The 18039-nt window shown below is 42.6% G+C and overlaps 1 protein-coding gene across 6 annotated transcripts in view; it reads left to right on the top strand.

The window, feature by feature from the left end:
* Window positions 1–18039, top strand: part of IQCK (IQ motif containing K) — a 128625-nt gene that overhangs the window by 92258 nt on the left and 18328 nt on the right. For all 6 annotated transcript variants that reach the window (XM_060079374.1, XM_060079372.1, XM_060079370.1 and 3 more), the window contains one exon: window positions 5173–5284. In XM_060079374.1, coding sequence (XP_059935357.1) covers window positions 5173–5284 — 112 coding nt within the window. The remainder of the gene's footprint in view (window positions 1–5172; window positions 5285–18039) is intronic.

Genomic DNA, 18039 nt, shown 5'->3' with positions numbered 1-18039 from the left:
GTTATTTATGGGTATGTTGTTTGTTACTTTTGCCTTGCAGCTTTTAATACGTTTTCTTTGTATTTAACTTTTGATAGTTTGATTAATATGTGTCTTGGCATGTTTCTCCTTGGGTTTATCCTGTATGGGACTCTCTGCGCTTCCTGGACTTGATTGACTATTTCCTTTTCCATATTATGGAAGTTTTCAACTATAATCCCTTCAAATATTTTCTCAGTCCCTTTCTTTTTCTCTTCTTCTTCTGAGACCCCTATAATTCAAATGTTGGTGCGTTTAATATTGTCCCAGAGGTCTCTGAGACTGTCCTCAATTCTTTTCATTCTTTTTTCTTTATTCTGCTGTGTGGCAGTTATTTCCACTATTTTGTCTTCCAGGTCACTTATCTGTTCTTCTGCTGCAGTTATTCTGCTATTGATTCCTTCTAGAGAATTTTATATTTCATGTATTATGTTGTTCATCATTGTTTGTTTGCTCTTTAGTTCTTCTAGGTCCTTGTTAAACCTTTCTTGTATTTGTCCATTCTATTTCCAAGATTTTGGGTCACCTTCACTATCATTACTCTGAATTCTTTTTCAGGTAGACTGTCTATTTCCTCTTCATTTGTTGGGTCTGGTGGGTTTTTACCTTGCTCCTTCATCTGCTGTGTGTCTCTCTCTTCTCATTTTGCTTAACTTACTGTGTTTGGGGTCTCTTTTTCACAGGCTGCAGGTTCATAGTTCCTGTTGTTTTTGGTGTCTGCCCTCAGTGGGTAAGGTTGGTTCAGTGGCTTGTGTAGGCTTCTTGGTGGAGGGGACTGGTGCCTGTGTTCTGGTGGATGAGGCTGGATGTTGTCTTTCTGGTGGGCAAAACCACATCTGGTAGTGTGTTTTGGAGTGTCTGTGAACTTAGTATGATTTTAGGCAGCCTCTCTGCTAATGGTTGGTGTTGTGTTTCTGTCTTGCTAGTTGTTTGGGCGTCCAACACTGGAGCTTGCTGGCCGTTGGGTGGAGCTGGGTCTTAGCGTTGAGATAGAGATCTCTGGGAAGCTCTTGCCGATTGATATTACATGGGGCCAGGAGGTCTCTGGTGGTCCAATGTCCTGAACTCAGCTCTCCCACCTTAGAGGCTCAGGCCTGACACCAGGCTGGAGCACCAAGACCCTGTCAGCCACAGAGCTCAGAAGAAAAGGGAGAAAAAAAAGAAAGAAAAAAAAATAAATAAAGGAAATTATTAAAATACAAAAATAATTTTAAAAAGGAGGAGAGCAACCAAACCAATAAAGAAATCCACCAGTGATAACAAGTGCTAAAAACTAAACTAAGATAAACATAAAAATCAGAAACAAATCAGTCGCAGACAACAAACCCCAAGTCTACAGTTTCTCCCAAAGCCCACCACCTCAATTTTGGGTCGATTCATTGTCTATTCAGGTATTCCACAGATGCAGGGTATATCAAGTTGATTTTTGGGATTTAATCTGCTTCTCCGGAGGCTGCATGGAGAGATTTCCCTTTCTCGTCTTTGTTTACACAGCTCCTGGAGTTCAGCTTTGGTTTTCGCCCCATGTCTGTGTGTAGGTCGCCCTCAGGCATCTGTTCCCTGCCCGGACAAGAAGGGGTTAAAGCAGCGGCTGATTAGGGCACTCTTGCTCTCTCAGGCCAGGAGGAGGGAGGGGTAGGGTAGTAATAATTGGAATGCGGGGCTAGCCTGTGGTGGCAGTGGCTAGCATTACATTGCAACAGCCTGAGGCATGCCGTGTGTTCTCCCAGGGAAGTTGTCCCTGGATCACGGGACCCTGGCAGTGGCGGGCTGCACAGGCTCCCACGGTGGGGGGAGGTGTGGATAGTGACCTGTGCTTGCACACAGGCTTCTTGGTGGCAGCAGCAGCAGCGTTAGCATTTCATGCCCATCTCTGGGGTCTGAGCTGATAGCCGTGGCTTGCACCCGTCTCTGGAGCTCGCTTAGGCAGTGGGCACATGGGGAAAGAATCCCCTCTCCTCACGCACCCTGAAACAATGGTCTCTTGCCTCTTAGGCAGTTCCAGACTTTTTCCTGGACTCCCTCCTGGCTAGCTGTGGCGCACTAGCCCCCTTCAGGCTGTGTTCACGTCGCCAACCCCAGTCCTCTCCCTGGGATCTGACCGAAGCCCGAGCCTCAGCTCCCAGTCCCCACCCATCCCATCGGGGGAGCAGACAAGCCTCTCAGACTGGTGAGTGCCGGTCGGCACCAATCCCCTGTGCGGGAATCTCTCCGCTTTGCCCTCTGCACCCCTGTTGCTGCGCTCTCCTCCGTGGCTCTGATGCTTCCCCCCAAGCCCCTGTCTACCAGTGAAGGGGCTACCTAGTGTGTGGAAACTTTTCCTCCTTCACAGCTCCCTCCCAGAGGTGCAGGTCCCGTCCCTATTCTTTTGTCTCTGTTTTTTCTTTTTTCTTTCCCCCTACCCAGGTATGTGGGGATTTTCTTGCCTTTTGGTAAGTCTGAGGTGCCAGCGTTCAGTTGGTGTTCTGTAGGAGTTGTTCCACATGTAGATGTATTTTTGATATATTTGTGGGGAGGAAGGTGATCTCCACGTCTTACTCCTCCGCCATCTTGAAGGTCCCCTCCTACCAGACTCTTAAGTCCCTCAAGGGAAATTGGAACAGTCTGCCTACATTTGAATCCACCATTTCCTAGCTCCAAGACTTGGCAAGCCACTTAAACGTGGTTTCCTTATCTGTAAGATGGAGATAATCATTTCTGCCTGTTTTTTTTTTTTCTTAATGTTGAGCCTTCCTTTAATTAATTAATTTATTTTTTATTTTTGGCTGTGTTGGGTCTTCGTTTCTATACGAGGGCTTTCTCTAGTTGTGGCAAGCGGGGGCCACTCTTCATCATGGTGCGCAGGCCTCTCACTGTCGCGGCCTCTCTTGTTGCAGAGCACGGGCTCCAGATGCGCAGGCTCAGTAGTTGTGGCTCACGGGCCCAACTGCTCCGCAGCATGTGGGATCTTCCTAGACCAGGGCTTGAACCCGTGTCCCCTGCATTAGCAGGCAGATTCTCAACCAGTGTGCCACCAGGGAAGCCCTTCTGCCTGGTTTTGATAGTTAAAATTTGTAAAACATTTAAACAATGCCTGGGACATAAGTGTTCAATAAATATGAGTTATATTAGTAATTTAAAAATAATAACAATAATCATTATTACAATTACCATTAATTATCTCTTTATTCTCAATGTCTAGCACAAAGCGCAGTATGCAGTAGGCACTCAATCAAATGGAACTGTGGTTAATACATTAACTGTGATTAATCCAGAACTCTGCTGTCCAGTACAATAGCCACCGGCTATATGTGGCTATTGAGCACTTAAAATGTGTCTAGTCCAAATTAAGATGCTCTGTAAGTATAAAATACATACCAGAGGTTGAAGACTTGGTATAGAAAACAGAAAGTAAAATATCTCATAAATTATATTTTATATTGATTACATGTTGAAATTATATTATTTTGTATCTTTTAGGTTAAGTAAGATATACTCTTAAAAATAACCTTGCCAGTTTATTTTCACTTTTTAAAACAAGATTGCAATAGAACTACCATATAATCCAACAATTCCACTTCTGGGTATTTACCCTAAGAAAATAAAAACGTTAATTCAGAAAGATATGGGAGGGACTTCCCTGGTGGTACAGTGGTTAAGAATCCACCTTCCAATGCAGGGGATGCGGTTTCGATTCCTGGTCGGAAAGCTAAGAACCCACGTGCTGTGGGGCAACTAAGCCCGCACACCACAACTACAGAGCCCATGTACCCTGGAGCCTGCACACCACAGCTAGAGAGCCCGCGCACTGCAGTGAAAGATCCTGCGGGCCGCAACTAAGCCCTGACACAGCCAAAAATAAAATAAATAAATAAATATATTTTTTAAAGATATGGGAATTCCCTGGCAGTCCAGTGGTTAGGGCTCCATGCTTTCACTGCCGAGGGCTGGGGGTTCCATCCCTGGTTGGGGAACTATGTTCACTGCAGCATTATTTACAATGGCCAAGATATGGAAGCAGCTGAAGTATCCATTGATAGATTAATGAATAAAGATGTGGAATATGTATCTCTTCTGTCTCTGTGTCACATTTTGGTAATTCTTGCAATATTTCAAACTTGTTCATTATTATTATATTTGTTATGGTGATCTGTGATCAGTGATCTTTTGACGTTATTATTGTAATTGTTTTTTTGTTTTGTATTTTTTAATTAAGGGATGTACATTGGTTTTTTTAGACATAATGTTGCACACTTAATAGACTACAATATAGTATAAACATAGCTTTTATATGCACTGGGAAACCAAAAAATTTGTGCCACTCGCTTTATTTCAATATTTCCTTTATTGTAGTGGTTTAGAACTGAACCTGAAATATCTCCAAGGTATGCCAATATTACTCAGCCATAAAAAAAGAATGAAATCTTGCCATTTGTGACAACATGGAAGGATCTAGAAGGTATTAGGCTAAGTGAAATAAGTCAGACAAAAAAGACAAATACGGTATGATTTCACTTATATGTGGAATCTAAAAAAACAAATGAACAAACAAAACAGAAACAGACTCACAGATACAGAGAACAAACTGGCATTTGCAGAGGGGAGGTGAGTGGGGGGGATGGGCAAAATAAATGAAGGGGATTAAGAAGTACGAACTTCCGGTTATAAAATAAATTAGTCACGGGGATGTACTATACAGCATAAAGAGTATAGTCAATAATACTGTAATAATTTTGTATGGCGACAGATGGTTTCTAGGCGTATCATGGTGATCATTTCATAATGTATTTAAATGTCAAATCACTAGTTGTACACGTGAAACTAACATAATATTGCATGTCAATTATACTTCAATAAATGAATATTTAAAAAAATAATAAGATGAGACTGCAAGGAAATTTAAAATTTCACATGTGATTTCATTATATTTCTATTGGACAGCACAGATCTAGAAAGCCCTCAGCCTACCATAAGTGTAGCAAACCTTCATCCAACCTCATTTACTTTCAAATATTATATAAGCTTTAGGAGTATAGATAATTCGTTTAGAACAATGATTCATTTAGAATCAAACGTACATTCAGGTGGTTTGTAAAGGATTTTCCTTGCAGGGTTAACAAGCTAATGTGTAAAAGTATGTAGAAAGAGAACTAAAGCTTTGGGGGAATTTTCCAGGTTCGCCGTGATCCTGAGATTCAAGAATTGCGTCAGTGGCAGAAAAAACTGCGTGAGGACAAGCACATCCGCCACCAAGTCAAAATCTTCTGGGCCAAGCAAGAGCAGAAAGGTCAGTGGTTTGATTCACAGTCCTTGGTTTATTCAGGAAAAGCCTGAGTCTTACCCCAGGCTCAAGAAGGAAGCCCTCTGAGGTTTTATAAGGTCCCTATATCTGCGCGGGACTCCACTGGGGGTAGGGGAGGTGGCAGCATGTTAAGATTCAGCTTTGGAATGACAATATAATTGACATGGCCATTCCCCTCACTCAGGGACACATTTAGTGTCATCCCATGTCTGCAGGTCTCTTTTTTTTTTTTTTTTTTTTCTTTTTGCGGTATGCGGGCCTCTCACTGTTGTGGCCTCTCCCGTTGCGGAGCACAGGCTCCGGATGCGCAGGCCCAGCGGCCATGGCTCACGGGCCCAGCCGCTCCGCGGCATATGGGATCCTCCCAGACCGGGGCACGAACCCGTATCCCCTGCATCGGCAGGCGGACTCTCAACCACTGCGCCACCAGGGAGGCCCTGCAGGTCTCTTTTTTTAGCTGCAAGACAAAAAGAATAACTCATCATTTTGGAGACACAGTGCCCATCAAGGTGATGGGTAGTTTTTCTTCTAAGCTGTTGATTGTGTGTCTGAACTCAAGCAGTGTTTTATGCCATCCTCTCCCCTTTTCTGAGAAATTAAACACATACACACATTGAAGTATTAAGAATAACAGAACAAGCACCCATCACCTGTCATGTGCAAGTGTCACCATTTTGTCCTATTTGCTTCCCTTCTTTATTTTTAAACTTTAAGTTACTACATATTCGTGATAGGAAAATTAGAAAAACAAACCAAAAGTGGGGTGAAAATCAGAAATCTCACCACCATTAAAATTTTGGTGCATATCCTGCTATACTTTTTCAGTACAAAAAGATGCAAATAAATATATATTCATATATTATTAAAAATGGGCTTTTACATTCTGTTACAAGTACATCTGTATATTCTGTTATATCATCTACCCTGTCACTGAACATACTCAGAACGTCATTCGGTCAGCACTAGAGAGTGGCATCATGACTTTTGTTTTTTTGGCTGCATTGGGTCTTCATTGCTGTGCGTGGGCTTTCTCTAATTGTGGTGAGCGGGGGCTGCTCTTCATTGCAGTGCATAGGCTCTAGGCGCGCGGGCTTCAGTAATTGTGGCACATGGGTGTAGTAGTTGTGGCTTGCAGGCTCTAGAGCGCAGGCTCAGTGGTTGTGGCACACGGGCTTAGTTGCTCCGCGGCATGTGGGATCTTCCCGGACCGGGGCTCGAACCCGTGTCCCCTGCATTGGCAGGCGGATTCTTAACCACTGCACCACCAGGGAAGTCCCATCATGACGTTTAATAGCAGTGTGGTATGGATTTAGCATCACTTATTTAACCAACAACATGGAATAAGATTCATGATGTATTAACAAGTGGAAAAAAGTTGAAGAACCATAAATTTTCATTCATATTAAAAATATATACAGGGAAACAGAGAGATGTCTAAACAGCCTGGAAGAATACTTTAATGGTAGTTACCTTTAGGAATTAGGACTAGGGGGAATCTTGCACTGTTGGAATCTTTTAAATAAGTGCAGTACTTTACAATTATGAAAACCAATGGAAAAAAAATGATCATAGCTACCTTGGCAGCCTACAGGCCATCATACTCTCCCCATCCATGCTCTGACCTCCCCACCCTCCCCGTCCCTGTCCCCCTTCACTAGGCTGCAGCTCCTCCAGTCTCTCTTGTTCTGCCATATGCCAACGCCTTCCTCACCTCTGGGACTCTGCACTTACTATCCCTTTCCTGCCAAATCATCCTTTCCCAGCTCCTGTGTGGCCATTTCTTCTCACCCTCCAGGCCTGGGGACATTACCGCCTCAGAGGGGCCTTCCCAAGTTGCCCTGCCTAAAGGGAGCAGGAAAAATATTGAGCAATCTCAGCATGGTGGAGTCTAAACAAAAGTTTTCTTTTTTGCCCAGAAACTGTCTTCAACCCTGTTCTCTCGAACCTCTTTCCAGTTCCTGCTTGGCATATTGGTTAGATTTCATGTCTTTTAAGGATGTTGTGCTTTCATAAAGTCCAGTCTACTTGAAAGTCTCCATCTCAGATCCAATTGAATGCTTACCCACCCGCCTCTGCTCTTCTTCAGTGGGGTTGGGGGTCGGGGAGAGAATTGTCTGATCTTTCACACGTCCACCCTTTCCTCTTCAAAGCCACTTGCTCCTTCGGTGGGTTTGGGTGGGAGGGAGGGAGATCCAAGGGGCATCTTCTCTGCACGTCCTGTTGTGATCCTCTCTTGGCTGCTGCCGCTTCTCTGGCTGAGACTGCGTGGCCACCCATGTCCTGTGGGCAGGCATCCCCTTGCTGGCTCACTGACTCCTGTGTTTCATATGAGCTCTTCCTCAGGGGAGTCAACACGTGGCAGACCCCCCTCTAGGGATCTGGCTCTGTCTCTCCCTTTTCTACCACCACCCGGACCCCACCTCTGCCAGTCCACTCCCAGCCTTTTGCTCCCGGGGTCGCCTTACCCAGTGGCCAGCCCTCTCGGGTGGGGCAATGGAAAGATAGTTCAGGTTACCTCCCAGCATCCACCTGACGCAGAGGAAAACAGCAGTGGACACGCAGACTTCTCCACTGCCCCACCCCAGCGTGTCTCCCCAGTTCACACTGAATCTGCTCTAACAGGCACAGTAGAATGAAGTGTAATGTAAATCTGCCCTTAAAGGAGATGACCAACCAGATCATGAAGCACCCCCATTCTTTTTGAGTTGTTCTCTTGGCTCTTCCCTCCCTTGTCTTAGGGCTTGGGTGGTGGAAGCACCCACTCTTGTCTAAGAGAAGGGAGAAAAGCAAGCACTCTCCTTTAGGACAGATTCTCAATCTTTTTGGACTGTGAACCAGTAAGAAATAGTTTTATGTCACAATTTAGTACATATGAATGTACAGATGGTTTCATATATACCTAGCTAAAACAGAAGTTTTATGAAAAAATTACCTTATTATATGTAATACCCTTTGGTATTTTCTAGTCTATTGAGTTTTTAATTTTGTTAATGCTGGACATGACTCAGTAAATTTATTTCATGGCCCACTAATGTATCTTGGCCCATGGTTTGAAGCACACTGCATTGATTCACTACTCCACAGCTCCTACGGTTTCTTCTCCCCCTTTCCTACCCGTAGTCATCAGCTTAAGTAATGGTTAGGCCCCTTCTTCACAAACAGTTGTTCTCAATATTGGCTGCATATTTGAATCACCTCAGGAGCTTTCTAAAAATACTAATGCTATTGACTGAAAACCCTAGAAGCAATGAGCATTCCTAGCGCCCAGATCTTGGTTTCTAAGTACCCTTCATTCTAAATGGAATTAGGTTGGGGTTTTTTTGTTTTTTGTTTTTTTGAGAAATGGTCGATTCCAGGGCTGGGGCAAGGAAAGTAGAAGAGCTTAGAACGTCTTTTGCCAGAAAATAAAGAAGGCTCAAAAAATTGATGGGAACCTGGAAAAAGAATACAGGCTCCAGCTTGAAGGGAGTCTCACTGGGCAAATCTGGGACAATTTAAGCATCAAAATTAACATCAAAATTTAAGCATGAAAATCAACAGTGACTGTAATGAACTCATTGACTAAAAAAAAAATCCAAATGTCCATATGGATACCAAATAAAGAAACAAATAAACAAATAAATGTGAGAGAAGAGGAAGCTTTTCTCCCACGTTAGAATGCCAACTAATACATTTAGCAGTATAATGAAATGTACGTCACCATTTTGTAACCATGTTAGTGAATTAATTGGCTCAGGCAACAATCATCAATAGATGCTAAACCACTGAGTGAACATTTGATGAGGAACATGATATTCATAGTCTGAAAATACCTCTTCACAAGGCAGAGTCTTTAACACAAAGGGGAAAATATTAACTTTGCATGAGAGAAGGCTGGCAGAGCCACCTTAACCAAGTGTTGGAGATTAATGTCACCAATAACGGGACAAACTGACATCACATGCCTTCTGGTATGATGTACTGAGGAAGACACACATCACAGATGCTTATGCACAACTCCTGTAAAAAATGCACAACTTGAATCTAATCATGAGGAAACATCAGATCCACCCAAATTGAGGAAACACTCCAAAATAACTGATTTGGACTCTTCAAAAATGCCAGTGTCAAGAAAGCCAAAAAGATTAAAGGAGACCAAAGAGATGTGACAGCTGAATGCTGTGCATGACCTTAGATTGAATCTCGGATGGGGAAAAATGCTATAAAAGTCATTATTGAGACAGTTAGCAAACTTTGAGTATGGACTTTATATTAGACAGTGGTATGTAACACTATTAAGTTTCCTGATTTTGATCAATGTTCTTGGACTATATCAGAAACCTCCTCATTCTTAAGATGCATGATGAAGGTTTTAGGGATCAAGGGATATGATATGCAGCTTAATCCCCAATGATTCAGAAAAATAAAATTTGTAAAACACATGCACACATATGTATACACACAGAGAGAAAATGATCAAGTATAAACAATGGCGAATCTGAGAGTTCTTTGGATGATTATTGCAACTTTTCTGTAAATTCAAAATTACAAGGTAAAAAAATACCAGTGCCTCATCTCCAGAAATTCCAACTTGGTGGGGATGGGCCCTGGGCATCCATGTTACTGTTAAGTTTCCCCAGTTCTAATGGTCAGCCAGAGTTGCGACCCTAAGGAGGTGCTAGATCCTGAGTGGTTTGTGTTCTCTTTAAAATGTAGAGTCCTCTAGGCCCGAGTGTCCTACTGATGCATGATTGTACTTCCGTTATTTGCTGACTTTGCAGTTACATGCCTTCCTCACTAAAGTGTAAGCTCCATGAGGACGAAGGCCTTGTCCTCACGCAGTGGCTGGCACAAAGTGAGCACCAAATAAATTTTGGTTGAATGAATAAACGAGGGAATGAATGAATGGATGGAGTTCTGAGGCTTGTATGAGTCCACATACAGACAGAGCCTGGTACAGAGCGGGAGCTCATCAAATTGGCGGTCTTGGTGTCCCTTGTTAAGAAGCAATTTGAGCTGTAACTGTTTGGCAGACTTGTCTGTGTACAACTGCCGGTTCATTTCACTTAAAATTGGAAGACAATCAGGGCTGTAATCAGTTTAAAGGTCAGGAAAAGTGCAGCATGCCTATTTATTTCTGTTGTTACTTATTTTTTTGAGTTGATTTGCCGTTGGTTCGCTGATTGGCTTGGCTTGCAATGTAGAAGGGAGCGCAGGCTGGATTTAACTCTGTGACCCAGCTAGCAGTGGAGGGCAAAGTGAAAGAGGTCCCACCTCGGCCACCTGCTGCCCATGTCCCTTGCTGCCTTTCCACCTTCTGAGGGTTCCAGAAGGAGCAGTGCTTTCCAAAAAAGATGAGGTTTTCAGTAGATGCCCCAATGTGAACTCAGGGGTAAATTTCCCATTTATGATGAGACTGTGAAATGGTCTTCAGGAAAAAAGTCAGTTCTAAACACCATCCCCAGATCTGTGGTCAGTTTGGAAAGAAGTCAATACAGCACAGTTGGTAAAGGACTGGGTTTCGGAGTTGGCCAGAGTTGTCCTTGGAATCCTTTTACTTTTATCTGTGTGACCCTCATCTAGTTAACTTCATTGAGCCTCAGTATTCCCATGTGCAAAATGGGAATAATAATAGTCCTGTCTCATACAGTTGTTAAAGGATTGCAAGAGATGATCTTTGGAATAAGTCCTGGCACATATTTCCCATACATGTTGGTTATTGTCATTATTAAAATATCTCTGTGCTTCAAACAATTTTGTATTGATTTCCTCCACTAGACTCTAAGTTCCATGGGGTTCCATGTGGGGACTGTGTGTCTTATTCATCATGATGTCCCCACACCTAGCACAGAGCCTGGTATAGAGCAGGCAGTCTGTCCATATTTGGTGGATGCAGCTCTGGGTTTCATTTTGTAGATGAATAAGTTAGGCCCAGGAAGGTCGAAGGCTTGCCAAGGTCACACAGTCGAGGAGGGCCTAGGGCTGGGGCGCAGGCACGCCCTTTCTCTGTCCCGTGTTCTGACACATACGGGAGGAGAGTTGCAGAGAGACAAGACACTGTTTTGGGTTCTACCATCAGACCCAAACCTCTCAGGAATCCTCCTGAACATGACATACAGCTTGTCCAATTTCTTATGACCTATGGTTTCTTGCTGTTGGTGTTTGCATTGGCTGAAGCCCTCAGGTAAGGGCAGAATTGCCAGGAGCAGGGTACAGCGTGCTGCCCATCAAGTGAAGTAGAACTTTTTGTCCCCTTCAGGGGTCACCAAGCTGAATCATTTTGTTAAGTTCATGCATGGAGTTACTTCCTGCTTTAAACCTTATGAATCTGGGTAGTGTAGCGGTTTCAAAAATCAATCCCCCCCAGCCAAGGTGACACTGTAATTAGACCCCAAAGAGCTCTGATGAAGCAATTTGAAAATGAATGTTAAACACTTGTAGTTCTCCTTTAGATTTGCGGTAAAGAAAAAAAGTGGAGTGATTGCAAATAAAAATGGGTTTTCACCTTCATGTAAGAAAACTGCAAACTCATCCATGTACAAATCCAGCAAACAAACATAATTGTTTAGTAGATGCCATTTTATCCATATTGTGCTCTGGTATTTATAGTATGAATGAATTTTGCCAAGTTCATTCCTTGGACCAACCTTGGTGCAGACAGGAGGTCTGAGGGAGAGGAGCGTCAGCTGTCAGGGTAGAACCATGGTCATTTATAGCCTGTCTCATGTTACACTGAGTCAGAGGCCGTCCTGAACAGGATTTTCCTCTAGGACAGAAACAGTGTGAAGTTATCCTGGAGTCTCTATCCATCGGGACAGTTGCAGGAATTATTTTTAAAAACATGTGTGACAAGAATTACAGCTAATATGATCCAAAAGAAGATGCCAAAGTCATTTTTGAGATGTGGTCAAAAATCCCTTCTTGATTAATAGCATATTTTTAGCTTCATATAATTGGTAATGGTTTTCAAATGTGCTTTGTAACTGAATATTCATATTTTATTTGGAAATCTAGTATGAGTAAAGAAAACATAGAAACTGTTCCCATAACATCAGATTACATTTATTATATATACTACATCAGATTACATATATATACATACATATATATATATATATATATACAACATCAGATTGCAATTTTCAAATGTGTGTGTGTATATTGTATATTTGTGTAAATACTCTTTGAATGACTTTGTCACTTCTTGATATTTTAAAGAAAAGGGTGGGGGAGGCTGACCTGTCAAAGGAAATAGATTGTTTACTTTTGTTTGCTCACCTGTTTGTTCCCTACCTCAGTCCAAGAGTAGTTTGTAGTTGCTTACAGAAGCACATATAATATAACATTTTTAGGTAAATGTGGTAATTGGATTAAGGAAAAATTAAGAGTAGAGGAAATATAAAGCCATTGAATGCAGTAAGCAAAATACTTACTCCAAGGCCTATACTTGCTAGAGATTTCTTAGGGACAAAGTAAAGAGGGAAATAAGGCCTGTTGCATAATTCATAGTGTCCAAAAGGGAAAAGACAGTCCGGTTGTTCAGGAAATACTGGGCCCTTCCCTAATACATTATGCAGTGTGAATAATAACCTCAAAAATGTTCCTACAATAAATAGAAATGTGGCTCTGAGCTTCCTAGAAGCCATAGCAATGAAGGAAATAGGATCATTACATTGTTTATTGCCTTCAAATTTCAAAAAGTTTCTTGGAAGCACTCATTCCTGGAGCTGATTTTTCTCTCGTAAAGAAGACACTATAAGGTAGTGAACATCAATCTTCCTTTCCCTTAGTGAGTTTCTTAGAAGGGCATTTGCTTCTGGAGGGAAAAGATAAAAGCCTGAGGTGGGGGTGGGATAGAAACCAGAGAAATTTCTTTCCTTGATTTTAAATCTAGTATGTTAAGTTTAGATTGTAATGACAAATCTTAACTATTAGGATTGGGTTTTAAGGATATTCTTAAAATAAGCACCTTATCTTGGCCATACCACCTGCTTGTGACCTTAGGATGCCTCTGGAACTTAGCTCTTAGAGCAGAGAAGCCTGTCTGGAGCTCAGGAGTAGCCGTGAGTTAGCGAGCATGTACCGCGTGCCAGGCCCTGTGTTTCCATGTAGCCTTCATACCTACCCTCCCAGAGAGAAGATATTCTCTCCATTGTACAGATGAGGAAACTGGAGCTGGGAGGTTACTTGACTCACACAGGTCACACAGCCAGGAAGGCCAGAGACCAGGGATTTGAACCCAGGTCTGCCTGATGCCAGGGAACCTCTGGTCATCTCCTGCCATGGTGTCCAATTACCTTAAGCTGTGGGTCCAATAAGGCTCATTGACCCCCTGCAAAGCTTCCCATCTGGGTACCAGGAGCCCCAGGCTGGACAGTGGGCAGCGTCTGGCTGTGCCTCCTACCCTGCACACTAGCCGAAATGACCACAGGCCACTGGAATAATGGAGGTTTGAGGGTAGGAGAGGCTGAGTCCTCAATCTGAAGGCTGCAGGATCTATAACCATGTTTCTGGGAGACATTTCCATCAGAGCAGGAAGCCATGGGTGAGTGGATAAGGATGAGGATGTTTTTCTCTCCCTCCTTCCAAACTCCCTGCCCATCTACAGATGAGGAGCAGCGAAGGGCTTGGCCCCAAAAGAGGGCGCCCAGGTGCAGAGAACACTGTAGCCTATGGCTCAGGAGGTGGGTTCTGGCATTAAGCGTGACCCTTTGTGACTAACAAACATAATCTATCATATAACAAAAAAGGGCAAATTTTCAGTAACACTTTCCAGAGACAACCACTGTTTAGTATGTCAGCTCATAGAGTTTCTTCATCTGCCTATTAATACATAAGTATATATACACAAACATATATTTATAAACATGAACCATATTATATATAGTATACTGTAACTTGCTTTTCCCTTCACTTGGCAAATATATCATTGACATCTCTTCATGCCACATATACAGAGATCTATCTCATTATTTATTGTGGGTCCATAAAAATTATAGATCTGTATCATACTTTTTAAAAACAAATCCTAATGAATGGATATTTGGCTTGTATTACGAATAATGCATCCATAGACATTCTGTAGGTATATTCTTGCTTACTTATAAAAGTATTCCTATAGGATAAATTCCTAGAAGTGGAATTTCTGGGTCAAAGGATATAAATATATTAAGTTTAGAAAGTGATCACCATACTGTCATCCAAAAACATTGCACCAATTTATACTTAATACCACCAAGTCACTTTGGAACTTTTGATGGGTGATGTAATCTTTGTGCTTCATTTTCCCTGCTTGTAAAATGAGAATAATTATGCCTCAGGAATAATTCTAAATGAGGTCATTGCTTTGATATTACCATGCCTCTTTAAGAAGAAATATACTCTCTGGAAATCTAAGGTGTCATTTTCATTTTAAGTTTTTCTCTCATATCTCCCCAAACTTTAGTTCCTTCTCCATTTTAACCTGCAGAAGAAATAAAAATTTGATTGAAAGAAATCTAGTGACTTCATGCCTTGATACTACTTTCATCAGTTCTAGTTTTAAGACTCACCAGTGAGTGGGGATGTTAGGATGACATCAACTTTCATACATATCTTTTTTTGTTTTAGTTTAATTAATTAATTAATTTATTTTTTGCTGAACTGGGTCTTTGTTGCTGTGTGCGGGCTTTCTCTAGTTGCAGCGAGCTGGGGCTACTCTTTGTTGCAGTGCGTGGGCTTCTCATTGCAGTGGCTTCTCCTTGCAGAGCACGGGCTCTAGGCGCACGGGCTTCAGTAGTTGTGGCATGCAGGCTCAGTAGTTGTGGCTCGCAGGCTCTAGAGCTCAGGCTCAGTAGTTGTGGCGCATGGGCTTAGGTGCTATGTGGCATGTGGGATCTTCCCAGACCAGGGCTCGAACCCGTGTTCCCTGCATTGGCAGGCAGATTCTTAACCACTGCGCCACCAGGGAAGTCCCATACATATCTTTTCATTTAAAAGTTGCAAAAGTACACAACTAGGATGTGCCTTCTGTTGAAATGCTCAAAGATCCCCTACTATTCTACCGAAATGAAAAGTAAAATAAAAAACGATTTCCTTTATGAAATGGTCTGCCCCCAAAGTTCAAATCCCCAATTTAAGATTATGTAAATGGATGCTTCCAACCATTAGTTTCATTCCATCATCTGACTGTTCAGCATTCTTCTTTGCCATTATATAGACGCAGAATGCTTTTGTAGGATTTAGGTAAATCCACAAATGTCTGGAAGGCTCAAGGCACCAGATTGGATTAAGTTTCCCATTTATCAACTGTATAACCTTGTGGTGGTTGCTTAATCTCTCTGTGACTCAGTTTGCATGGCAATAAAATGGAAACACTAATGTTAGTAACCACCCCATAGGGTTTTTGTAAGGATTAAATGAACCGGATTAGTGTCTGGCTGAAAAAACAAAGCGATCACTAAATGATAAATATTATTAGTAATATAAATGCTCAACATATGGCTAATATACATTGTTATTAAGAATATGGAGGGCTTCCTTGGTGGTGCAGTGGTTAAGAATCTGCCTGCCAATGCAGGGGACACGGGTTCAAGCCCTGGTCCGGGAAACTCCCACATGCCGCGGAGCAATTAAGCCCGTGCGCCACAACTACTGAGCCTGCGCTCTAGAGCCCACAAGCCACAACTACTGAGCCTGCGTGCCACAAGTACTGAAGCCTGCGCGCCTACAGCCGGTGCTCTGCAACAAGAGAAACCACTGCAATGAGAAGCCCGCGCACCGCAACAAAGAGTAGCCCCCGCTCGCAGCAACTAGAGAAAGCCCACGCGCAGCAACGAAGACCCAATGCAGCCAAAAATAAATAAAATAAATATAAAATTAAATTAAAAAAAGAAAGATTATGGGCTCTGGGGTCTGAATGAACCGAGTCCTGCCTCCTACCATCAGTGGTCAGGGCAAGGCACTCATCCTCTTGAAGCCGTTTTCTCCTCTGTTATGTGGGGACAGTTAGGGCCCATCCCAGAGGGCTCCTGTGAGGATTAAATAATATTAAATACCATGTATCCTATTAAATAGATCCCTGGCACAAAGTGAATGATCAATAACTGGTGGCTGATTTTAGTAATATTTTTTAAACTGTCAAGAAAAACAAAAACAAAAACAAAATGTATGCCAGGTAATTTACCTGCAGCAATGGTTCTCACTCCTGGCTGCAGGTTAGAATCCCCTGGGGGAAATTTATAAGGATGTGTCAGGCCAGAGGCCAGAGAAAGGGATTACATGTGTTTATTCTTAGTAGTGGATTTGTTGTAACCACATCAGCAAAATCCTGATACTATGGATTAGCTGCAAGATTCCAGTAATAGCTTTGGATTCAAAATCTTCCTTTGCAAGGGTTCTTCTCACTAATGCAATATCATCTGGATTAAAATTCAGGGGATCTGAGTTCCTGGCCCAACTCTGCAATTTACCAGCTAGATGGGCCTTGCTCTCTTCTTTGAAAAGTGGAAGAAGTGAGCCAGGAAATCTATAAAACAGGAAATCTGATAGGTGTTTGCTGTAGAATCTCCTGCCTCCTGGGCAAAGAGGCCTATTGTTGGGCAAATCCAAACCTTGGAAAACTATTGCTCTTGTCTTGGCGGTGGTTGTTGGATTTGGGAGTTTGGTCTCAAGATCGAAGGCAAAAACAATAGATGGGGAACATTCTGTGCTTTGCTGGAGAGAGTGGGGTGAGATAGGGAGAGCCAGAGAGTAACTGGGGAGGGGAGAAGAGGGAAGGGTAGCCTGGGTATTTGTCACTTCAGGAGAATTTTGGGGGGAAGAGTAGGGATGTTTAAAGGCAGTTTCTCTTTGGTCATATATCTGAGGAGTGGGAAGCATATTTCCTACATTGAGGGCTTTCCTATCACCACACCTGGGTCTGTCACACCAATGGGTGACTTTCTGAATGAAAATGGAGCTTACAGAGGAAGGGTGATGGGAAATCTCTCCTGCCATGGTGTCCAGCCTGCAGGACAGCATTACCTCTATCCTTAGCTGCCACACCTGGGTGTCTGCAAAGATCCACGGTCATTATGAAAGCCTCATGAGTGCCTACCACGTACCTTAAATATATTATTATATTTTTAATCTTCACAACAAATGGAATGAGCATAAACTATTATCACCCCTGTCTTTCAGGGGAGGAAGGAAACTGTCTCAGAGGTTAAGTCACTTGGTTTTGGTCAACAGCTGCTAAAGAGCAGAGCTGAGGACATTTACAACTTTCCACAACGTCATACTGCCTTGCTGTTCTCACACCCTTCCTTTCCACCAGCCCATGAATGGGTAGGCTGTGGGAGAGGTCCGGAATCCATGCTCTCAAGAGTGCAACAGAAGTTCAATGCAGAAACGAAGGCCACACCATAAAAAGCAATGAAGGACTGATACATGCTCGAACGTGGACGAACCTTGAAAACTGAAAAACTTGAAAGCTTGCTAAGTGCAAGAAGACAGACACAAAAGACCACATATTTATATGATTCCATTTATGTGAAATGTCCCGAACAGGAAAGTCTATAGAGATAGAAAGTAGATTAGTGCTTGCCTAGGGCCAGGAGGCTGAGGGAATGGTGGCGATAGCTAAAAGGTATGGGGATTCTTTGGGCGATAATGAAGATGTAAAATTGATGTGGTGACAGTTGCACCTGTCTGTGAATATACTAAAAACCATTGAATTGCTTACTTTAAATGAGTGCATTGTATGGTATGTGAGTTATATTTTCATAAATCTGTTACATAAA

Source organism: Mesoplodon densirostris, chromosome 16, assembly GCF_025265405.1.
Source record: "Mesoplodon densirostris isolate mMesDen1 chromosome 16, mMesDen1 primary haplotype, whole genome shotgun sequence".
NCBI classification, from domain to species: Eukaryota; Metazoa; Chordata; class Mammalia; order Artiodactyla; family Ziphiidae; genus Mesoplodon; species Mesoplodon densirostris.
Note: the sequence above shows the minus strand (reverse complement) of the source record. Positions and strands in the feature narration are given on the sequence as shown.